The 26495-nt window shown below is 35.1% G+C and overlaps 1 protein-coding gene across 2 annotated transcripts in view; it reads right to left on the bottom strand.

Annotated features, from left to right (window-relative positions):
* LOC105489954 (kelch like family member 1) overlaps nucleotides 1–26495 on the bottom strand; it is a 437149-nt gene that overhangs the window by 224045 nt on the left and 186609 nt on the right. For both annotated transcript variants that reach the window (XM_071081257.1, XM_011755115.3), the window contains exon 4: nucleotides 17935–18131. In XM_071081257.1, the coding sequence (XP_070937358.1) occupies nucleotides 17935–18131 (197 nt within the window). The remainder of the gene's footprint in view (nucleotides 1–17934; nucleotides 18132–26495) is intronic.

Raw genomic sequence — 26495 nt, 5'->3', positions numbered from 1 at the left:
GAAAATTTTCTTTAAGAAATGGTTACTGTAATATCTAGCCTGAATATTTATTCAGTGTTAAGTAAATCTACTAAGATTTACTACTGGTGAAATAGTTAATTTTGCAAAAAGTGTTTGTTCTTCATTATCTTTAAGAAATCACACATTTTGGGGGCACGCCCAAGATGGCAGAATAGGAACAGCTCCAGCCTCCAGCTCCCAGCGCGAGCGACACAGAAGATGGGTGATTTCTGCATTTTCAACTGAGGTACCGTGTTCATCTCACTGGGGCGCCTGGGACAGTTGGCGCTGGTCCGCGGTTGCAGCCTGACAAGCGAGAGCTAAAGCAGGGTGAGGGATTGCCTCACCTGGGAAGTGCAAGGGGGAAGGGAATTCCTTTTCCTAGCCAAAGAAAATTGAGACACACAACACCTGGAAAATCAGGTAACTCCTACCCTAATATTGTGCTTTACCAAGGGTCTTAGGAAACAGGACACCAGGAGATTATATCCCATACCTGGCCCAGAGGGTCCCACGCCCACGGAGCCTCCCTCATTACTAGCACAGCAGTCTGAGATTTAAATGCAAGGCAGCAGCAAGGCTGGGGTAGGGGCGCCCACCATTGTTGAGGCTTAAGTAGGTAAACAAAGCCTCTGGGAAGCTTGAAGTGGGTGGAGCCCACAGCAGCTCAAGGAGGCCAGCGTGCCTCTGTAGACTCCTCCTCTGGGGAAAGGGCATAGCTAAACAAAAAGCAGCAGAAACCTCAGCAGAGGTAAATGCCCCTGTCTGACAGCTTTGAAGAGAGCAGTGGATCTCCCAGCATGGAGGCTGAGATCTGAGAACGGACAGACTACCTGCTCAAATGGGTCCCTGTCCCCTAACGGGGGGACATCCCCCACTAGGTGCAGACCAACACCTCACATCTCACACAGCAGCATACACCCTTGAGATGAAGCTTCCAGAACAAGAATCAGACAGCAACACTCGCTGTGCAGCAATATTCTATCTTCTGCAGCCTCCGCTGCTCATACCCAGGCAAACAGGGTCTGGAGTGAACCTCAGGCAAACTCCAACAAACCTGCAGCTGAGGGTCCTGACTGTTAGAAGGAAAACTAACAAACAGAAAGGACACCCACACCAAAACCCCATCAGTATGTCACCATCATCAAAGACCAAAGGCAGATAAAACCACAAAGATGGGGAAAAAGCAGTGCGGAAAAGCTGGAAATTCAAAAAATTAGAGCACATCATCCATTCCAAAGGAATGCACCTCTTCACCAGCAATGGAACAAAGCCGGACGGAGAATGACTTTGACGAGTTGAGAGAAGAAGGCTTCAGTCAATCAAACTTCTCAGAGTTAAAGGAGGTACTACATAACCAGCGCAAAGCAACTAAAAACCTTGAAAAAACAATGGATGAATGAATAACTAGAATAGTCAATGCAGAGAAGACCTTAAAGGAACTGATAGAGATGAAAACCATAACACAAGAACTATGAGACAAATGCACAAGCTTCAGTAACTGACTCCATCAACTAGAAGAAAGTGTATCAGTGATTGAAGACCAAATGAATGAAATGAAGCGAGAAGAGAAGTGTAGAGAAAAAAGAGTAAAAAGAAATGAGCAGAGCCTCCAAGAAATATGAGATTACGTGAAAAGACCAAATCTATGTCTGATTGGTGTCCCTGAAACTGACAGGAAAAATAGAACCAAGTTGGAAAACACTCTGCAGGATATCATCCAGGAGAACTCCCCAAACCTAGTAAGGCAGGCCAACATTGGAATTCAGGAAATACAGGGAACGCCACAAAGATACTCTTTGAGAAGAGCAACTCAAAGACACATAATTGTCAGATTCGCCAAAGTTGAAATGAAGGAAAAAAAGTTAAGGGAAGCCAGAGAGAAAGGTCAGGTTACACACAAAGGGAAGCCCATCAGACTAACAGCAGATCTCTCAGCAGAAACTCTACAAGCCAGAAGAGAGTGGGGGCCGATATTCAACATTCTTAAAGAAAAGAATTTTAAACCCAGAATTTCATATCCAGCCAAACTAAGTTTCATCAGTGAAGGAGAAATAAAATCCTTTACAGACAAGTAAATGCTTAGAGATTTTGTCACCACCAGGCCTGCCCTACAAGAGACCCTGAAGGAAGCACTAAACATAGAAAGGAACAACTGGTACCAGCCATTGCAAAAACATGTCAAAATGTAAAGTCCATCAATGCTAGGAAGAAACTGCATCAACTAGCCAGCAAAATAACCAGCTAATATCATAATGACAGGATCAAGTTCACACATAACCTTAATTGTAAACGGACTAAATGGTCCAATTAAAAGACACGGACTGGCAAACTGGATAAAGAGTCAAGACCCATCAGTTTGCTGTATTCAGGAGACCCATCTCATGTGCAGAGACACACATAGGCTCAAAATAAAGGGATGGAGGAAGATCTACCAAGCAAATGGAAAACAAAACAAAACAAAAAAGCAGGGGTTGCAATCCTAGTCTCTGATAAAACAGACTTTAAACCATCAAAGATCAAAAGAGACAAAGAAGGCCATTAAATAATGGTAAAGGGATCAATTCAATAGGAAGAACTAACTATCCTAAATACATATGAACCCAATACAGGAGCACCCAGATTCGTAAAGCAAGTCCTTAGAGACTTACAAAGAGACTTAGACTCCCATACAATAATAACAGGAGACTTTGACACCCCACTGTCAACATTAGACAAATCAATGAGACAGAAAGTTAACAAAGATATCCAGGAATTGAACTCAACTCTGCACCAAGCAGACCTAATAGACATCTACAGAACTCTCCACCCCAAATCAACAGAATATACATTTTTCTCAGCACCATATCACACTTATTCCAAAATTGACCACATAGTTGGAAGTAAAGCACTCTTCAGCAAATGTAAAAGAACAGAAATTATAACAAACTGTCTCTCAGACCACAGTGCAATCAAACTAGAACTCAGGACTAAGAAACTCAATCAAAACCGCTCAACTACATTGAAACTGAACAACCTCCTCCTGAATGACTACTCGGTACATAGCAAAATGAAGGCAGAAATAAAGATGTTCTTTGAAACCAATGAGAACAAAGATACAACATACCAGAATCCCTGGGACACATTTAAAGCAGTGTGTAGGGGGAAATGTATAGCACTAAATGCCCACAAGAGAAAGAAGGAAAGCTCTAAAATTGACACACTAACATCACAATTAAAAGAACTAGTGAAGCAAGAGAAAACACATTCAAAAGCTAGCAGAAGGCAAGAAATAACTAAGATCAGAGCAGAACTGAAGAAGATAGAGACACAAAAAATCCTCCAAAAAAATCAATGAATCCAGGAGCTGGTTTTTTGAAAAGATCAAACAAATTGGTAGACTGCTAGCAAGATTAATAAAGAAGCAAAGAGAGAAGAATCCATACACATAATAAAAAATGATAAAGGGGATATCACCACCAACCCCATAGAAATACAGACTACCATCAGAGAATACTATAAACACCTCTAGGCAAATAAACTAGAAAACCTAGAAGAAATGGATAATTTCTGGACAATTACATACTTCCAAGGCTAAACCAAGAAGAAGTTGAATCCCTGAATAGACCAACAGCAGGCTCTGAAACTGAGGCAATAACTAATAGCTTACTAACCAAAAAAAGTCCAGGACCAGACGGGTTCACAGCCGAATTCTACCAGAGGTACAAGGAGGAGTTCATAGCATTCCTTCTGATCTATTCCAATGAATAGAAAAACAGGGAATCCTCCCTAACCCATTTTATGAGGCCAATGTCATCCTGATACCAAAGGCTGACAGAGATACAACAAAAAAAGAGACTTTTAGACCAATATCCCTGATGAACATTGATGCAAAAATCCTCAATGAAATACTGGCAACCCGAAGCCAGCAGCACATCAAAAAGCTTATCCACCATGATCAAGTGGGCTTCATTCCTGGGATACAAGGCTGGTTCAATATACGCAAATCAATAAACGTAATCCAGCATATAAACAGAACCAAAGACAAAAACCACGATTATCTCAAGAGATGCAGAAAAGGCCTTTGACAAAATTCAACAGCCCTTCATGCTAAAAACTCTCAATAAATTCAGTATTGATGGAACGTATCTCAAAATAATAAGAGCTATTTATGACAAACCCACAGCCAATATCATACTGAATGCGCAAAAACTGGAAAAATTCCCTTTGAAAACTGGCACAAGACAGGGATGCCCTCTCTCACCAGTCCTATTCAACACAGTGTAGGAAGTTCTCTCTAGGGCAATCAGGCAAGAGAAAGAAATCAAGGGTATTCAGTTAGGAAAAGAAGAAGTCAAATTGTCCCTGTTTGCAGATGACATGATTGTATATTTAGAGAACTCCATTGTCTCAGCCCAAAATCTCCTTAAGCTGATAAGCAACTTCAGCAAAGTCTCAGGATACAAAATCAATGTGCAAAAATCACAAGCATTCTTATACACCAGTAACAGACAAACAGAGAGCCAAATCATGAATGAACTCTCATTCACAACAGCTTCAAAGAGAATAAAATACCTAGGAATCCAACTTACAAGGGATGTAAAGGACCTCTTCAAGGAGAACTACAAACCACTGTTCAGTGAAATAAAAGAGGACACGAATAAATGCAAGAACATACCATGGTCATGGATAGGAAGAATCAATATCGTGAAAACGGCCATACTGCCCATGGTAATTTATAGATTCAATGCCATCCCCATCAAGCTACCAATTACTTTCTTCACAGAACTGGAAAAAACTGCTTTAAAGTTCATATGGAACCAAGAAAAAACCCTGCATTGCCAAGACAATCCTAAGCTGGAGACATCATGTTACCTAACTTCAAACTATACTACAAGGCTATAGTAACCAAAACAGCATGGGACTGGTACCAAAACAGCGATATAGACCAATGGAACAGAACAGAACCCTCAGAAATAATACCACACATCTATAGCCATCTGATCTTTGACAAACCTGAGAAAAACAAGAAATGGGGAAAGGATTCCCTATTTAATAAATGGTGTTGGAAAATTGGGTAGTCATAAGTAGAAAGCTGAAACTGGATCCTTTCCTTACTCCTCATACGAAAATTAATTCAAGATGGATTAGAGACTTAAATGTTAGACCTAAAACCATAAAAACCCTAGAAGAAAACCTAGGTAATACCATTCAGGACATAGGCATGGGCAAGGACTTCATGTCTAAAACACCAAAAGCAACAGCAACAAAAGCTGAAATTGACAAATGGGATCTAATTAAACTAAAGAGCTTCTGCACAACAAAAGAAACTACCATCAGAGTGAACAGGCAACCTACAGAATGGGAGAAAATTTTTGCAATCTGCTCATCTGACAAAGGGCTAATATCCAGAATCTATAAAGAACTCAATCAAATTTACAAGAAAAAAACAAACAACCCCATCAAAAACTGGGCAAAGGATATGAACAGACACTTCTCAAAAGAAGAAATTCATACAGCCAACAGACACATGAAAAAATGCTCATCATCACCCGCCATCAGAGAAATGCAAATCAAAACCACAATGAGATACCATCTCACACCAGTTAGAATGGCAATCATTTAAAAATCAGGAAACAACAGGTGCTGGAGAGGATGTGGAGAAATAGGAACACTATTACACTGTTGGTAGGACTGTAAACTAGCTCAGCCATTGTGGAAAACAGTGTGGCGATTCCTCAAGGATCTAGAACTAGAAATACCATTTGACCCAGCCATCCCATTACTGGGTATATACCCAAAGGATTATAAGTCATGCTGCTATAAAGTCACATGCACACGTATGTTTATTGCAGCACTATTCACAATAGCAAAGACTTGGAATCAACCCAAATGTCCATCAGTGACAGACTGGATTAAGAAAATGTGGCACATATGCACCATGGAATACTATGCAGCCATAAAAATGGATGAGTTTGTGTCCTTTGTAGGGACATGGATGTAGCTGGAAATCATCATTCTTAGCAAACTATCGCAAGAACAGAAAACCAAATACTGCATGTTCTCACTCATAGGTGGGAATTGAACAATGAGATCACTTGGACACAGTAAGGGGATCATCACTTGGACGCAGAAAGGGGTCCTAATGTGGGGAGGGGTGGGAGGGATAGCATTAGGAGATATACCTAATGTAAATGGCGAGTAAATGGGTGCAGAACAGCAACATGGCACATGTATACATATGTAACAAACCTGCACGTGCACATGTACCCTAGAACTTAAAGTATAATAATAAAAAAAAGAAGTCACCCATTTTGCTAATTGTAAATCACACAATTTTAATTGTGCTAAAGTTTCCCTATCACCTCATTGCCCAAATTAACTTTGTCTTGCATTAAACACTACTGCTTATTGGAAATAAACCCCCAACCTAAAGTATATTGGTCTGGCTTTGAATCCCATTCTTTAAAGTTTTGTCCTTGTCTACTTACTATTATCCAGCAATTTTCTATTATGATGTGTTATTTTATATAATCTTCAATCATAGGAAAATATAACACATTTGGCTTAGTATTATATCTTCCTGTAGTATGTGATCTCTTTGTTGGTTCACTAGATTTTATATTTGTTCCTCAATAGTATGGTGATACTTGAATGAAATGAAAAGTTAACTAAGGATAACATTTATTTGAAATAAGAAAAAATATTGAATGTATACATTGAATAGAAAATAGATCCATGACACTTATTTTAACTTAAAAACAGGAATACAAATTAGATGGGAAATTATGTTGCCTGTTAAAAAGTTTTAAAATAAATAACAAAAGTTAATGAATTTTAATCATCATGGATGCATCTTGTTATGCATTTATTTCTTATTACATTTTCTAATGAGGAGGTACAAAATAAAATTAGGCACAAAATAAATAGTTTAAATTATTATAGGATGCAGAGAAAATATTTTACTACAAATTACTTATATTCATATTTTATTTAAGATTATATCTAATTTTATATTTCAAATTATTTATATGTGAAAGTACTTATTCATAAATTCCTTCTTTCAGATTCATTATTGTGTGCCTAAAATGAGACAGGTGCTATACTAAGCATTAAGAATATGGCTGTGAACTGGACAGCTGTGTGTTGTCTTATGCACTCTAGCTCTATGCATAACTGATTTTTCTCTGATCAGAAAATATAAATATTTTACAACATTGGTTCATAATAGGCAAATTATTATAATAAAGGGGGATTTTTGTATGTATAAAAACAGATTTTTTTCATTAAAAAAAGCAAATTATTGATTTTATTTGTGGAAGACTGTGCTTTGTAAGTTGAAAGGACCCTGGAGGACCCTGACATTTCTTCCTTCTGACATATCGTAAGAAGTCCTTTTAGAATCACTCAATAATGTAAGAATATTTCTTATCCAGAAGGGAATACTACATCTTAAATGATTGAAATCATTAAATATTTAGGTACTACTTACAGGTTTAAATGTGTGTTTACAGGATATTTTTAAGTGTTAGTATTCCTTCTTGAAACTTTGTTAGTTATATTGTTGTCACAGCATCAGCTTGAGACCTATGACAGCTCTTAAAAAATTTAAACTACTGTACCTGAGATCTTTTTAATAAATTGTGCTTGTGTGTGTGTGTTGCAGTTTTATATGTGAGATATAGCTATGTGCTATATCTCAATGTTTTAGAAATCGAAGTTCAGTAGAACAAATAAAATAAAACTATGCAAATAAGGACAATGGCATTAGGTCTAACATTTAAGTCTCTAATCCATCTTGAATTAATTTTCGTATAAGGAGTAAGGAAAGGATCCAGTTTCAGCTTTCTACTTATGGCTAGCCAATTTTCCCAGCACCATTTATTAAATAGGGAATCCTTTCCCCATTTCTTGTTTCTCTCAGGTTTGTCAAAGATCAGATGGCTGTAGATGTGTGGTATTATTTCTGAGGACTCTGTTCTGTTCCATTGGTCTATATCTCTGTTTAGGTACCAGTACCATGCTGTTTTGGTTACTGTAGCCTTGTAGTATAGTTTGAAGTCAGGTAGCGTGATGCCTCCAGCTTTGTTCTTTTGACTTAGGATTGTCTTGGAGATGCGGGCCCTTTTTTGGTTCCATATGAACTTTAAAGCAGTTTTTTCCAATTCTGTGAAGAAACTCATTGGTAGCTTGATGGGGATGGCATTGAATCTATAAATTACCTTGGGCAGTATGGCCATTTTCACGATATTGATTCTTCCTATCCATGAGCATGGTATGTTCTTCCATTTGTTTGTGTCCTCTTTTATTTCACTGAGCAGTGGTTTGTAGTTCTCCTTGAAGAGGTCCTTAACATCCCTTGTAAGTTGGATTCCTAGGTATTTTATTCTCTTTGAAGCAATTGTGAATGGAAGTTCATTCCTGATTTGGCTCTCTGTTTGTCTGTTACTGGTGTATAAGAATGCTTGTGATTTTTGCACATTAATTTTGTATCCTGAGACTTTGCTGAAGTTGCTTATCAGCTTAAGGAGATTTTGGGCTGAGACAATAGGGTTTTCTAAATATACAATCATGTCATCTGCAAACAGGGACAATTTGACTTCTTCTTTTCCTAACTGAATACCCTTGATTTCTTTCTCTTGCCTGATTGCCCTAGCCAGGACTTCCAACACTATGTTGAATAGGACTGGTGAGAGAGGGCATCCCTGTCTTGTGCCAGTTTTCAAAGGGAATTTTTCCAGTTTTTGCCCATTCAGTATGATATTGGCTGTGGGTTTGTCATAAATAGCTTTTATTATTTTGAGGTACGTTCCATCAATACCGAATTTATTGAGTGTTTTTAGCATGAAGGGCTGTTGAATTTTGTCAAAAGCCTTTTCTGCATCTATTGAGATAATCATGTGGTTCTTGTCTTTGGTTCTGTTTATATGCTGGATTATGTTTATTGATTTGCGAATGTTGAACCAGCCTTGCATCCCAGGGATGAAGCCCACTTGATCATGGTGGATAAGCTTTTTGATGTGTTGCTGAATCCGGTTTGCCAGTATTTTATTGAGGATTTTTGCCATTCAGGACATAGGCATGGGCAAAGACTTCATGTCTAAAATACCAAAAGCAATGGCAGCAAAAGCCAAAATTGACAAATGGGATCTCATTAAACTAAAGAGCTTCTGCACAGCAAAAGAAACTACCATCAGAGTGAACAGGCAACCTACAGAATAGGAGAAAATTTTTGCAATCTACTCGTCTGACAAAGGGCTAATATCCAGAACCTACAAAGAACTCAAACAAATTTACAAGAAAAAAACAAACAACCCCATCAAAAAGTGGGCAAAGGATATGAACAGACATTTCTCAAAAGAAGACATTCATACAGCCAACAGACACATGAAAAAATGCTCATCATCACTGGCCATCAGAGAAATGCAAATCAAAACCACAATGAGATACCATCTCACACCAGTTAGAATGGCGATCATTAAAAAGTCAGGAAACAACAGGTGCTGGAGAGGATGTGGAGAAATAGGAACACTTTTACACTGTTGGTGGGATTGTAAACTAGTTCAACCATTATGGATAACAGTATGGCAATTCCTCAAGGATCTAGAACTAGATGTACCATATGACCCAGCCATCCCATTACTGGGTATATACTCAAAGGATTATAAATTATACTGCTATAAAGACACATGCACACGTATGTTTATTGCAGCACTATTCACAATAGCAAAGACTTGGAATCAACCCAAATGTCCATCAGTGACAGACTGGATTAAGAAAATGTGGCACATATACACCATGGAATACTATGCAGCCATAAAAAAGGATGAGTTTGTGTCCTTTGTAGGGACATGGATGCAGCTGGAAACCATCATTCTTATCAAACTATCACAAGAACAGAAAACCAAACACCGCATGTTCTCACTCATAGGTGGGAACTGAACAATGAGATCACTTGGACTCAGGAAGGGGAACATCACACACCGGGGCCTATCATGGGGAGGGGGGAGGGGGGAGGGATTGCATTGGGAGTTATACCTGATGTAAACGACGAGTTGATGGGTGCAGCACACCAACATGGCACAAGTATACATATGTAACAAACCTGCACGTTATGCACATGTACCCTATAACTTAAAGTATAATAATAATAAATAAATTTAAAAAAAAAAAAAGGACAATGATTTTACCAATGACTCCAATTTGTAACACAAGTACACATTGCCTGTAAAGAAAAGTGAATAAGTTCTAGGTATCTAAGGTACATAATGGGTAGCAATTGATGTGTTAATTAATTTGATTTTGAAAACCATAAAAGAAAGAGCTATCCATCTAATTCAGGGACAAAGAATGTTAAGAAATATGAAAACAAAAAGAGAGGAAGAAGAGAAATTTCCTTTGCACCCAGTCTGCCACATTTTTACTCAGTCCTTTTGAACATTAGACATCACCAGTCATTGTCCCTTAAACACTCATTATACTCGCCCTCACCTTTTCATTTCATATATATTTACAAAGACATGCTGAAAGCCAAATTTTGATAATTTTCAACTTGTCAATTGTATATAACTTGTTACTAAGACCACGTGGGCATGTGAGACACTGAAAGGAGTGACACAAAATATTAAATAAAATAAAAAAGATAACATTAAAAATCATTTAGTACTACTGTATCATGTCATAGTCTTGAGAAAAATGTAAATGAAGTAAACTTTGTTTTTATGACTTATAAAACAAGAATATTTAAAGTTATACTCCAAATATTCTTCTAAGGCAAACTGTAATTTATGGTTTATTAGCAGGGTTATTGGTTAAGATTAAAAGCATGTAGCTAGCTAGAAACAATGAAACATGTCAGGTATTTTAAAACCATGATCACAAACCGCATTTATATGGTTTGTTCTTCTCTCAGGTATTTTTTCCAGTGTCTCTGAAGGACAAGTGAAGGATGTGTAGCATGTTTTTAGTGCTACCGAGATTCTGAAAGGGCAGCTATTCTTACACTGACTCTGGAAGGCTTTATGCTGTAGGTATGAGTCTTCCACCCTTCAAAGATACTTACGAACAAGGTAGCCTCTAATTAGGCCTAGTGCCACTGCCTCTGCCTCCAGCCTAAACCTAATGAAATGTTCTAAGTCATACTGGTAGCACTGGACAGAAAACAGAGAAGGGGAAAAAAAAATACCTGAGAAAAAAATCATAAAGTGATTTGGTCTCATTTCTCTTTCAGGTTTGTAATATCCATTTGTCTGAATTAATTCATATCTTGTGTCTGGGTATCAGAAATCTCACTTAATATTATGGGCAATATGTAATCACGGTATATTCATTAGCATATTGAATAGGGCATGAAATCTGTAGTGAGATAGTCCTGAGTTTACTATCCCATTCTAGCATGTCTATCTATTGATCCTGAGTAAATTATTTAACATCCCTGAATCACAGATTTACTGTTTTTAAAATGTATATAAGACTTGCCTTGCAGGGATTTTTGAAAAGAGTAAATTTAATGAATATATCTAACACCTAGAATTACAGTGGCAATAGGACAATATTTTAAACTTTACATGTGCCCTCACCAGCACCATTGGTGGTAAGACTTGCCATCAGTAAAGCTGCTGTTTATGTGCCAAGCACAATGGCAGAAGGTAGCGTTACCTCACTCTCTTTCTTCTTTTACACTCTCCTAATATGTGGATGTGAGTATATATCACATCTTATATTACACCTTAAAATTTTTCTTTGTAAAATTTACCATATATGTATACACACATGTATACATATATATAGGCATATGTAATTGTCATTTATAATGGTAATTTATTATTATAAACAAATTATGTGAGCAGGGATATACACCTCTAGGGTATACTAATCTCTATTCTTAGTTTCTCTTCTTGCCTTCCTTTTATGTCAGTCTGATGACTCATCTTAAAATTAAACCTTGGTCCTTGCTTGTTCAAAATGTTCAATGGCATATTACTATACTCCAGATAAATCCCCAACTCCTTACAAAGTTTCCATAACCCTGCACAATTGATTCTGCCTAAATATCCAGCCTCATAAACTATCTCTCTTCTTGTCCCTCTCCACCAGCCCATCTACCTTGAATTTCATTAAGCAGAACAATTGCCTTCCCACTTCAGATCATTGGCACATCCATTTTCTTCTGTTATGAACATTTTTAACCAAATCTATACCTGACTAATTCTACCTCATTTTTTACAATTCATATAAACTTCACTTATTTAAAGAGTATTTTTCTGGTTTATGGGAGAGCTCCCATTGCTATATATATATATATATATATAGAGAGAGAGAGAGAGAGAGAGAGTTTGTTTGTTTGTTTGTTTCCCCTGATATGGAGTCTTTCTCTGTCACCCAGGCTGGAGTGCAGTGGCTCAATCTCGGCTCACTGCAAGCTCCGCTTCCCGGTTTCACGCCATTCTCCTACCTGGGCCTCCCAAGTAGCTGGTACTACAGGCGCCCGCCACCACGCCTGGCTATTTTTTTTTCTTTTGTATTTTTAGTAGAGATGGGGTTTCACTGTGTTAGCCAGGATGGTCTCGATCTCCTGACCTCATGATCCGCCTGCCTTGGCCTCCTAAAGTGCTGGAATTACAGGTGTGAGCCACCGGGCCTGGCCTAGAGTTCCCATTGCCCCTTATAAATTTTCTTTGTAAAATTTACCGTGTGTATTTGTATATATATGTGTGTGTATCTATATGTACATATATATATGTACACACACACACATATATATTTATGCCTATATATGTGTGTGTATGTATAAATACATATGTATTTATATGTATATATGTATATATATACATACACACACATATATATACACACACATATATATACACACAAGATATATATATATATTTACCCCTATATATGTGTGTATGTATAAATGTGTGTGCATATATATACATACACACACATATATATACACACACATTTATACATACACACATATATAGGCATAAACAGTTATAATTTGTAACGATAATTTGTTTTCATTCAATATATTAACCTTGACTCTAAGGGCAATATCATTTCTATTTTGTTCACCACTGCATTCCCTATGCCACCTACTGGTAGCACCCAGGGAACTTGGTACATAGCAGTCAATAGTCACTATACCTTCCCTTATTCATTTAGTAATTAATAGTATATATGGAGATTTATCTAGGCACTTATGTTATAAAAGTGTTTTTTAATGTTATCAAGAAGCTACTATATATTAATTGGGCAGGTAGACAACAAAAACAAAAACAAATATATATTGTAAAGCCAGGAACTAAATAAGTACCTTAAACAATGTAAAGGTGTGTAAGGGAATAGAGAGTTTTGAAGGTACTGGCACATTACATGGAGTTTTCAGAGAATGGGTCTCTATGGAAGTAACATTTGACAGAGATCTCAGTGAGGTAGAGAAGAAACAGATATAAATATTTGGCAAAAGAGTATTTCCATCAGAGGGAAGAAAGAAAAAGCACACAACTCCACAAGTGAAGTTATGCTTAGTGTCGTCAAAAAACAGTAAGAAGGTCAATGTGACTAGAACTGTATGAACAGGGAAAATAATAGCAGAAAATGTGATTTTAAAAAAATGTCAAAGGCACACACTTGTAGTCTTGTTGAATGAGTACATTAAAGAAAGCTCTACAAAAGTACCCAAGGGAAACAGGAAATTGATGAACGTATTACAAGATACTAGACACTTTGATGGAATAAAAAAATTCAACGGATAAGGCTTCTTCTCTTGTCATAAAGAAATCTGCAATGTATTTGTAAAGACTAGTCACGAAGAAATAAAAATAATTAATTGTATAAGAAAGTTTATGATGATATAACACAATCCTAAAGAAAGGAATACTAAGATTTCAATTGTAAGAGGTAATGCCATGAGAAGTTTAAAGATATTTCTTTGGCATGAATGAACTTGAACTAGAAACAGGGAAGGATTATTCAGAATTTGATAATGATTCCAACAAGAGAAATATCTGAGTTAAGTAACAGTGAAGGAACTATACAACACATATTTAGCAGGAATGAGAGCAACTGCATCTAATATTGAGAAAAAATGTCTGGGTAGCAGCTTAGAAGCTAGGTATGGAGGACTATGTATATCAGAATATGGAAGCCAGGCGTGATGACTCACGCTTGTAATCCTAGCACTTTGGGAGGTCAAGGTGGGAAGATCACCTAAGATCAGGAGTTCAAGACCAGCCTGACCAACAAGGTAAAACCCCATCTCTACGAAAAATACAAAATTAGCCAGGTGTGGGGGCAAGCGCCTGTAGTCCCAGGTACTTGAGAGGCTGGGACAGGAGAATTGCTTGAACCTGGGAGGCAGAGGTTGCAGTGAGCTGAGATCACGCCACTGCATTCCAGCCTGGGCGACAGAGTGATATTCTGTCTCAAAAAAAAAAAAAAATATATACACACACACACACACACACACACACACACATATACACACACACATACATATATATGTGTATATATATGGAGATTGAACATACATGCTATGTTGGGGTATATTCTGAATATTTTTTGTAATTAAAAAATAAAACACTCAATGTTCTAAGTTTAAAAGATATGAATAGAGAATTGAAGGTTTAAACAGCCATTGAAAAAACTATGAAGGTCAGGGAAGTTTCTACTAAAGATTTCAAACTTCATTTCAACATGAATTTTCTCAAAAGCACTCTGCAAAGACACTGCATTCCTCAAGGACCTCCAGAGGCCTCCCAACAATGATGTCAGCCTACAACAGTGGGGTCAATAGCTTTGATAACTCGCTTGTAAGTTATTTTACTTTTCCATTTGCCTACACATCTTCCTCCAACTGCCTGTGGAGAATAATGGCTGCTGCTTCTCTTCTAGCTTTCATATCTTATATGAATGCCTCTTATTGGTAAGTTCTAACCCAGAACCGTCTAGAGAAAGGATTGCTGGATAAAAATGTTCCACGTGTGTCCTCCAAAAGGCAGAGCTGACTTTGGAGGGAAGTAGCAATGCTGATCAGTGGAAATAAACTCAGCAGGCAAGGAAAGATCGGGAGATGGAAGGAGACTCTGGACTTTTTGTCCATCTTTACCCAAAGCAGATCAATTCGAAAATGATACTTTGATATAATATTTAATTTGAACAGAGAATTGCATTAGTAAAATAAATTTAAAAACAGAATGAGAAACACTTAAACACCACTGCTTTGAACACAAGTCCGTTCTATTAAATATATGACAGCCATTGTCATGCCTTAATTTTATTCTGGCATAGGCAGCCATTTTTTCAACTTTTCTTCATAGTACACAATCACATAAAATTTACTATTCTTGTTATTCTAATCTGTTTCCGTTTGCCACTCTCGATTGTTTTTAAAATGTTATATCCAGAATTAAGCACAGGTTTCATAATGTAATATAAGAGTACAATGAGACTATTTCCTTCAGTGATGTTATTTTGGCACTATCTCTATATTCATGCAGACATAGTTACATTAATGTTTCAGAATTAATTTTACACTTCTACCTGATATTGAGCTTGCAATCAAAATTCTCCATTATTTTGCACATGATTCATTGCCAAGCTGGATCACCTTCCCGAAAGATTTTGGAATTATTTGCACAAAATCAGTAGCTGAAGCCAAATACATAAGTGAAATTGCCAAAGGAAAGATGATAAATAATGAAGAAGAGAAACACAAGCAGCAAATTAAGTTCTGGGTAGACCAGACCTTTGGTCTCTGAAGATCAAGTTTATATCTAAAGAGTTTGGGCAAGAAATTTAAAAATTTTAGAAGTGTTACTTATGTATTAAGCAATCAGACAAATAATTATAGTCAAGAGAGAAGTTAATTCTATTCTGCATGCAGTAGAATACATGGAATGATTTGCTGTTAAAGCAGTTAAGGAGAAAACAACAACAAAAAACAAAACAAAACAAAAAACAAAAAAACAGCACAATATGTTTGCTTTCAAAGCACAGATTGGGTAGATTAGATGAGAACATATGCCTGATTGGACAAGGATCAGAGGCAAATATGTGATGAGAAATCACATTATCAGATGCAAAACACTCATTTTAAACTGCTGGAACTGAAGGGACAATATAGATCTGGGAAGAAAAGTGGTCAGTAATTTTTCTGTAAAATAGTTACCGTAAACATCTATAGAATACCAGTGCACCAGATTTTCAAAATAATTCGAAATCATTTAAATTTCAGCAGATATTATATGTCACAGTCTAAGAAATAAATTAATATAGAGTCATTCAGAATGTTGAGTACCTTAGAAATCTTCTATATTTCTGTTTTAAATATATTTTCCTATGAAGCATACATTTTAAAGTCTCTGAAGAAAAACATGTGTTACTATTGTGTGATAAATTGCAGAACAGTCCAAGCAGCTGCAAGGAAAACATTTTCATTACTAAATTAATAATTTGAAATTAGACCAGAAGGGACCATTATCCCTCTGGATATGGAGTCATATTGTTCTTTGGCTTAGTTAAGCCAGGAGCTCCTAAAGGTAATGAAATGTGCCTAATTAAACGGTGGCAGTTGGACTTTGATATTTTGGTTGATGAATTATTTGTTTACCTTGATTTGCTATGGTTCATATAATTTCAAAGGTAGCATCGTGTCTGTCATGGAAAACTTCTAAAGAAGGATTTGACAATAGAATTACAAATCATGTATCTTCATCCTGTTATTTCTATATTTTCATTTAATTTAGTAATCTGCTTAAAGGATTAAAAAGGAAAAAGAAAATAATTTTGAAACTCTGTTTCAAAATGGCAATCAGAATACTTTTAAGTGGTTGACTCATTAGCGATTAGAAAAAGTGTTCAATTTGAAATAAATAGCAACCATAAAGCTTAACAATATTTATCTCATTTTAATTCTTTCTTTGAGTTGGACAGAAAAATTTCCATAAGACTTTACTGGTTGTTTCAATAATAACAATGAAAACATTAATAATATTAATAATATCACAGTAGAAATGGGTAGCATTGATATAGGGCCTCTCCGCCAGGCACTCACTCTAATTCAGTGCTTTTAGAATGATTATTTCTAGGATAGGTAATATGATGGGTATGAGACTTATAACTGGTTATTTTATCCTAGAGTGGAACTAATATTTTAAAAATTCCATGCTATAAAGTACACAAATTTAAACTGTACAATTGAAATGACTTTTAGATTCTCTATAAAGCTGTTAAATATGCACATCCATATATATATACACACACACACATACAGGGAATAAAAGGGAAAACATATAAAATAGGCTTAAATTTTTTCCATAAAATTATACTGGCATAGCCACACTCAATGTAATATGCTGTGATGGAGAGGTTTGAAAAATGCGGAAAAAGTGTATAAAAGGGAAGCTGTGGAAGTGAATGTACAAAGGTATATAGGCCTGGGGCAATTTTGAAAATCAGTTTAAATAGCTTTATTAATTATCTATCTATCTATCTATCTATCTATCTATCTATCTATCTATCTATCTATCTATCTATCTGTATTGCCTGTTAAGTGTGCATAAAGCCATAAAGAAGCTTCCTGATTGCAACATGTGGAGGTTCCTGGAGGATGGTGTGCCCAGGGAGAGCCTGGAGCCTGTGCACCCCTCTTCTCATACCTCACCCTACACATCTCTCCATCTGTATCCTTTGCAATATCGTTTATAATAAACCAATAAATGTAAAATGAAATAAAAAATAAATCTACAAAAGAACAATAAATCCAGTAAAGAATGTGTTTTTTAAAATTAGAATATACATTATGGTACACTATAGTTCAAAATAAAAAATGTGCCAAGCATAGAAAACTCATTTTAAACTTTAAAAACTTGCTAATGCCATGCCAGTAATTATTTTTACCTCTGATAACACAGAGTATGTCTCCATTATTAAAAGATTAAGTTTCCTTACCATTGTGTAGCTGTGGGCCACCTTCATTAATTCAATGCATCCTTGAGCATCTGCGAAGGCTCGAATTCCTAAACAGTTAGATGGATGCAAAAGCTTCATGAGGAAGTGGCAGCACACGTCCACCACCTGTGGAAGCTGAAGAAGGCATGCTGCAGCAAGAAGGTTCTCAATGGTGTCCTCTTTTAATTCCAAGCAGCCTAAACATAAGCAAAGATAATTATGAAACTCTTTTTAAAACATGAAATAATATGTATCATAATATTACTCAAAACATTAGGACAATCTTCTAGAACAGATCTAAACTGAGATTGATAATCAAGATAAATATAACTCGGTAAAGGTCACCAATTGTTTTAAGAATTTTGCATTTCGTATTTCACGTAATATTCAAAATCACTCAGTAGATAGAAATGCAGTTTCGATACATCTGTATACTAGCAGAAATGGTAGTTCTTCCTTTGATTGTGAAATAAGGAAAATAGAGAGAAAAGTAAGGTGCAGAATATATGCGTACAAACTTAGGAGAGCAGAGATTCGCTAAGTATCTGACAAGGTATATAATTGTATCTGAATATAAAATATCTATTTGTGGATAATTAATACATGTATGCACATTTATAAATGCATGTGTTGCAGGTTGGTAGTACTGTATTTAACCCACTGTACTCATGTTTAAAATTGTCTATAATTTCCGTTTTTAATTTTTTCTTTCTTTGTTTTTCTTTCCCCTTTTAAGACAAAAAACAAAAACAAAAACAAACAAAAAAACTCTTTAGTGCTTTAGTGTTTCCTCTGTTTTTCTAATATCCAGAATAATTTTTTAAAGGGATCTGTTTGTCAAATGTTTATAGAACTTATCTTTGAAGTTTTATGGACTTAACCATCTGGAGTTACAATTTAATTAGTAATACAATGTGTTCAATGGTTTTATTATCATTTAGATTTACTATCTGTATCTGAGTGAGTTTTACAAGTTATACAATCTCAGAACTGGTTTAGTCCACTTTTCTGGCACAGCCTACTAGTTCTTCATGACAAATATCTCCAGTAATTTTTTTTTTTTTTTTTTCTGAACATAGGGTCAGACTACATTTCTCTTGAGTTAGGTGTGACATCTAACAAGCTCTTGTCAATGGATCATGAGGAGCAGGATGTGTTTTACTACCAGACCAAGGCAATTATGATGTGCATCTTCTCTCCTTCTCTTATAACAGCTAATTATAGGAGTTAATAAAACCCAAGTGAATGGAAAACACATAGGAAGTGTATTCTAATTAGTCAGTACCTGTAATTGTGTAAACTTTTTCATATTATATGTTGTTTATTTTTGTCTTCTGTTCTATATTATAAAATTAAACTTTTAAGTGGATTGTCTAATTAAATAATGATTTCTAAGTATAATTTTTGTTAATAAGCAATATGCAGTAATATTAATAGGATTTTTAAGGAGTATAATTTTTATTAATTTTTATTAGAAATCACTCATCTTACTGAATATGAATATATGCACTTTCACTAACGCTGGAAATTATTCCCGTTTTTATTTAAATCATTCTTCACCTCTACCTTTGCTTCCTCCATTTTCTCTTACAGTCTATTCCTTAGGGGTACACTGAATTTTCTCTTTCTTTTCATGTCTGTAAGTGTTTCATATTTTGCATTCACTAATTCTCTCTTTAGCATATCTACTTTTTTGTATAACCTTATTTTTTTAACTTCAATGAAGATTCGAATTCATGGCTAATACCTTTGACATATCTAACATACGGTTTACTCACCACTTTGTAATAATTTATGCAACTTTTACTTCTAGAAATTTCTCCCATAGGAATTACTGACATCACAGAATTTTAATACATTCATAAACAGCAGTTTTGACACAAAGATTGTTTAAGAGATTTTAATAATATTTACATTTTGTCTTCATTATTAATTTCTTCAAATCTTACTCTATCTTTATATAATTTAATTTTAATCGTAATTAACCCAAAATATGTATTTATGCTCTGAGTTCCAAATTAACTCAATCAGATGAAGCCAAAGAAAAATGAATTTTTTAAAAAATTAACAAAGCCTCCAAGAAATATTGAAATACGTTAAATGGCTAAACCTAAGAATAATTGGTCTTTGTTGACAGAAAGTCAACAAAGAAACAATGGACCTAAACTATACCCTAAAACAAATGGATTTAACAAATATTTACAGAACATTCTGCCCCTAAACTGCAGGATATATGTTCTTTTCATCAACACATGGAATATTCTCCAAGATAGACCAGGAACAAGTCTCAATCAATTTAAGAAAATCAAAATTGTATCAAGTATCCTCTCAGACCACAGTGGAATAAAATTCAAAATTAATTCCAAAAGGAAACCTCAAATACATGGAAATTAATAATCTGCTCTTGAATGATCTTAGGGTCAATGATGAAATCAAGATGGAAATTAAATTATTTGATCTGAATGATAATAATGACACAGCTTATCAAAACCTGTAGTATAAAGTAAAAGTGATGCTAAGAGGAAAATTTATAGCAATAAATACTATATCAAAAAGTCTGAAAGAGCACAAATAGAGAATTTAGGGTAACACCTCAGGAAACTAGAGAAACAAGAACAAACCAGTCCCAAACACAGCAGAAGAAAATAAATAACAAAGATCAGAGTAGAGCTAAATGAAATTAAAACAAATAAAAGCAGTTCAAAAGATAAATGAAACAAAAACCTGGTTCTTTGAAAATATAAAGAAAATTGTAGCTTGGCGCGGTGGCTCACGCCTGTAATCCCAGCACTTTGGGAGGCCGAGGCGGGTGGATCACGAGGTCAGGAGATCGAGACCATCCTGGCTTACACAGTGAAACACTGTCTCTACTAAAAATACAAAAAATTAGCCGGGCGTGATGGCGGGCGCCTGTAGTCCCAGCTACTGGGGAGGCTGAGGCAGGAGAACGGCGTGAACTTGGGAGGCAGACCTTGCAGTGAGCCGAGATCGTGCCACTGCACTCCAACCTGGGCGACAGAGCAAGACTCCGTCTCAAAAAAAAAAAAAAAAAAAAAAAAAAAAAAAAATCGTTAGTGAAATTAACCAAGAAAATGAGAGAGAAGATCCAAATAACCTCAATTAAAAATGAAATGGGAGACATTACAACTGATACTACAGAAACACAAAGGATCATTCAAGGCTGTTATGAACACCTTATGTGTGCGAAATAGAAAATCTAGAGATGATGAATAAATTCGTGAAAATACATAATCCTCCTAGATTAAATCAGCAAGAAATAAAAACTCTGCACAGATCATTATCAACTACTGAGATTGAAACAGTAAAAAAACAAACAAACAAACAAACAAACAAAAAACTCCCCCAAAATTCCAGGACCAGAGGGAGTCAAAGCTCAATTCTATCAGACATTCAAAGAAGAGTTGGTGCCAATCTTACTGAAACTATTCTAAAAGGAAAATCTTAAGAATTTTAAACCTGAGAAAATAATATCCTGTTTTTTTCATGTTTCTGAGTCTTCCAAATTTGACTAAAGTTTGAATTGTTTCATTTATATATATATATATATATTTTGCCTTAGTAAAGCCTACATTGCAGCTTTTAATAATCAATGTCAGACATTAGTGCCTACATATAAGCATTATCTTAGTTTATGTGTGAACTTGGAAGGCAGGTTGCACTAAATTTGATATTTGACTATAAGGCTTTAGGAAAAATGTAATTTTATCTAACTATAATTATGCTGCTATTTAATTGAAATTTGAAAGTATATTATTGCCAATTTGTGGATATTTTTTAACATTGTGATGTTACTGCCATTTTTTCTTAAGTTTCTCCTTTTCATCATGAATAGTTTTACGACATAATAAAAATGTTATCTACTTTCAAAACTTTTGGACAGAATATTTATTAAGAAAGTCCTTTATGCATAATAACTATTGTTTTCCATACCAAATTTTGTTTTCTGAAAAATTTTAAACCTATAATAATTTGCAAAACCCACCCATATACCCTTCATCTGGCTTCACCCAGTGTTAATATTTTGCCATATGTATGTGTATGTGTGTATTTATGTTGTAGCTGCAAAATTAGTAGAGAGCTACTTTCAGCCATCACATGTCACCCCTAAATGCTTCAGTATGCATCATCTAAGAATAAAGGTATTCTCCAGTGAAGTGACAATATAATTATCACATATGAAATTGATATATTTGCTATGACATACACTTTCCCAAATATTCAAATAGTTTTCTGTGTAGCTTTATTTATTTTAATTCAAGATCTCATGAAGGATTATACATTACATTTACTTGTGATGTTCCTTTAGATTCCTTTTATCTAGAACTGTTCCCTTGACATTTTTTCGTCTGTAATATTTATGTTGGTAAAGAATCCATACTAGTTGTTTCGTAGAATCCTTCCTTTTGGACTTATATTATTTCCCCTTTATTAGATTATAGTGTTTTCTTTCTTTTTTTTTTTTTTTTTTTTTTTGCAGGGACACCATTTAGGTGATCTTTTGCCCTTCTCCATCATGATCAAGAGGCTCATGATGTCAGTGTGCCCTATTTTGGTGGCTTTAAGTGTCATAGAATGTTTTAGGCAGTATCTTACAGATTTCTTCATATTTTTTTTTATAATTAAAGAATGATCTGTTGGGTGATAGATACCTTTGCTTTCAAATATGACAACATGGTTAATAGGTAAAAAAGACTATTATGTTTTGTTTATGACTTTCACTGAAAGGAAGACAATAAAGAAATCTAAAGCATGCCTCCAAGCATAAAAGTGAGTTGATGAAGGAAAAAGAAGAACAGATACACTGCAGAAAACAGTTGGAAAATATACTTATTAGAGTAATATGAAAGCATTTTTATTATATATTAATTTCCACTTAAATTAGATACATAAATTCTAGTTTTGATATAAAAAGAGAACACAACACCAATAATAAAAATTAAAAGTTATTGAAAATTCTAAAATTTTAATTTTAACTTACAAAACCTTGCTGTGGAGATATTATCAAAAAGTAGAAGGTTGAGGAGCATAAGTCACTTTATTAGAGGAGATACTTATAGCAATAAAATTCCTTGAGGTGTTTATATTTTACATTATCAAAAACATTATCATACAATAATATTGTCAAGATCTTCATTTGAAGTTGAGGTATTCATATGGATTTGAATGATTTTAAGATTAATTACATCAGAACTAACTATTGATATATATTTTAAGGTTTATGAAATACCATAGCAAGATTGAGCAAAAAGTATTTTATAGGTTACAGAAACTTATATTTGTATAACGATTTTAGTTTTTTTTAAAAAAAGTGTACTTGCTGTTATAAAAATAAAGTTAAAATAGAGAAAATAAGTGGAACACATTAAAAGCTGTTATTAATTTTAAACAGATTACAACTCTCTTTTATTCATATACACCTTCAACATATTGTTTTGATTTAAAATCTCAGGGGAAATTTGCCTATATTGTTCAGTAAAGTTGTCAAGAAGACGGTTGCATGTGTCTTAGCATAGATATTGAGAGAAAATCAGATGGAAGGCCTACATGCTGATGGCACGGTTTTTACAGATTTCATTTTACTATGATTTTAGAACATTGGGAGGATGACTTCCTGTAATCCAATTAACTATTTCTCTTAATATAATTTATGGAGAAAAGAATGAGCACAGCAGGCCTGAACCACTACTATCCTCTGAAAGGCCTGCTTTCAAGGTTTGCTCCAGCTGGTATCTGAGAACTTAGATTTCAAGAGGATTCTCATCAGTAACTGATAAAAATTGACTCACTGTGCCTAAACTGTACAAACAATATGGTATATGCTGAACACAGTTTTCCTCTCTGGGAGTCTGAAATTTTGGTCTGTGTTAGACAGAGGCCTGTGCGATCAACACCTAATAAAATTCCAGGCACTGAATCTCTGGTGAGCTTCCTTGGTTGACATTTCACACACTTTGTCACAACTCTTTGAAGGTAAAATAGTATGTTCAGTGGGAATCCACTGGAAGGGAACCCTTAGAAGTCTGTACCTGGTTTCCTTTGGACCTCACCCCATAGGTCGTTTACCTTTTCTGATTTTGTTATGTATTATTTTGCCATAACAATTCATAGTCATTGGTAAAACTATATGGTGAGTCTTGTGGACTTTCCTAGTTCATCACTGAACTGGGCGTTAGTCTGGGGGATCATCCAACATAGCATTCTAATCAGAAGTCCTGAGGTGGTAGGGGAATGTAGAGATATGCTGTGCTCAGAAGCTCAAAGATCAGTATTGCTAAGATTTCATTCCACCCCAAATTAATCCATAGATGCACAACAATCACATTTAGAATCTCAGTAAATCCTGTGAAAATTGCAAAACAGATTCTAAAATTCATATGGAAATGCAACGGACCTACAATAGTCCAAACAATTTTGAAAAATAACAAAGTGAGAATAAGAGCACTATCTGATTTTAAGACTGATTGCAAAGTTTATGCAAGGGCACAAAGGTAAGTCATTTGAGAAAGGATTGGCTTTGAATGAGTCAGATATGTGTACAAAAATGAAAACTTGTATTTGATGCATACCCCAAATGATATACAAAATTTCCTCAAAATGGATCACGAATCAAATTCAAACATTAAACTATAAAACTTTTTTTTTTTTTTTTTTTTTTTTTTTTGAGATGGAGTCTCGCTCTGTCACCCAGGGTGGAGGGCAATGGTGCGATCTCGGCTCACTGCAACCTCCGTCTCCTGGGTTCAAGTGATTCTCCTGACTCAGCCTCTCAGGTAGCTGGAATTACAGGCGCCTGCCACCAGGCCTAGCTATTTTTTTCTGTTTTTAGAAGAGACGGGTTTTCACTATGTTGGCCAGGCTGGTCTCAAACTCCTGACCTTGTGATCCACCTGCCTCAGCCTCCCAAAGTGCTGGGATTACAGGCGTGAGCCACCGAGCCCAGAAACTATAAAACTTCTATAAACAAACTTTGTTAATTAAAAATTTATTTGATAAAATATCAAAAACATAATTTCTCAAAGAACAAATTGAGAAACTAGACTTCATACAATTCCCTGCAAGACTGAGCTAAGATCATGCCACTGCACTCCAGCCTGAGTAACAGAATGAGACCCTGCTTCTATTTAAAAGAAAAAAAAAAAAAAGCCACTGTAGGATGTATTATTAAAGGAATAAAAAGATGAACCATAAACCAGGAAAAAAGTTTCCAAATCATATCTGATAAAATATTATATATAGAATATTTAAAAAATTTTCAAACTAAATTAAAACAAAAAACTGGGCAAATGATTTATACAGACAACCCACAAAAGAAAACGTATGAACAAAAAATGCTTAATATTTTCAGTGCTTCAGAAAATGCACATTACAAACACAATGACATACCACAACACCTTTACTAGTTCTGCTTGTGGAAATGTGAAATGGTAAAACTACTTTAGAAAACAATTTTGCAGTTTTCTCTCTCCTATGACTCAGCCATTCTGCTCCTATGTGTTTGCTCAAGAGTAAAGGAAGAATATGCTGATACAAAGTCTTGTACATGAATGTTTACAGAAAATTTATTTTGCAATGGCCAAGAGCTAGAAAAAACTAAAATGTTAATTGACAGGTAAATGTCTAAACAAAATTGGAGTATGTCTATTCAATGGAATAGTTCATAATAATAATAAAATATAATTATTGATTATGAAATATCATGGTTAATTATGTTGAGTGCAAGATAATTAGGCTGAGTGAAAGAAACCAGACAGAAAATAAATACAAACTCTATGATTAACTTCAAAATTCTTGAAAGTCCCAAAAACTCTGATGTGTAAGGAATCAGATCACTGATGCTTATGTACTAGGTGGGGATAAGGAAGGACAACAAGATAGATTGCAAAAGGACATGAGAAAACATTTGATGATTATAGATATATTCATTAATTTCTGGTGAGTATATACATATGCCAAACATATCAAATTATACACTTTGTGTATGTACAGTTTATTATATCTCGATTATTCATCAATAAAGCATTAAAAAGAATACTCAACTGTATTTTCAAAATATATTTAATAAATGATTTGAGTTGACAAGTAGATAGAAACATATTCTGAGTGCTTAAATGCAAATAAAAATCAAACAAATATACGATATTATAATTTACATTGAGGGTTGTGTGATTTTTCTTCTTCTTTGTTTTCCTTTATTTTCTTTTTGAGGCTAGGTCTTATTCTGTCATCCGGGCTGAAGGGCAGTGGAATGATCATAGCTCACTGCTTTCTTGAACTCCCGGTTTCAAGTTATCCTCTTGCCTCAGCCTCCCACATAGGTGAGATTACAGGTATGCACCATTAGGTTTGGCTATTTATTTTTATTTTTGTAGCAATTAGGTGTTGCTATGTTGCCCAGGCTAGTCTAGAACTCCTGGTCCCAAGCCATCCTCTTGCCTTGGCCTCCCAAATTGTTGAGATTTACAGGTGTGAGCTACCATGCCTGGCCAATAATTTTTTCTGAATGTTTGCAATATATTAAACATGATTATAGTCATGACAAT

This window comes from Macaca nemestrina, chromosome 16 (assembly GCF_043159975.1).
Source record: "Macaca nemestrina isolate mMacNem1 chromosome 16, mMacNem.hap1, whole genome shotgun sequence".
NCBI classification, from domain to species: domain Eukaryota; kingdom Metazoa; phylum Chordata; class Mammalia; order Primates; family Cercopithecidae; genus Macaca; species Macaca nemestrina.
This window is presented reverse-complemented; position numbering and strand designations above follow the sequence as displayed.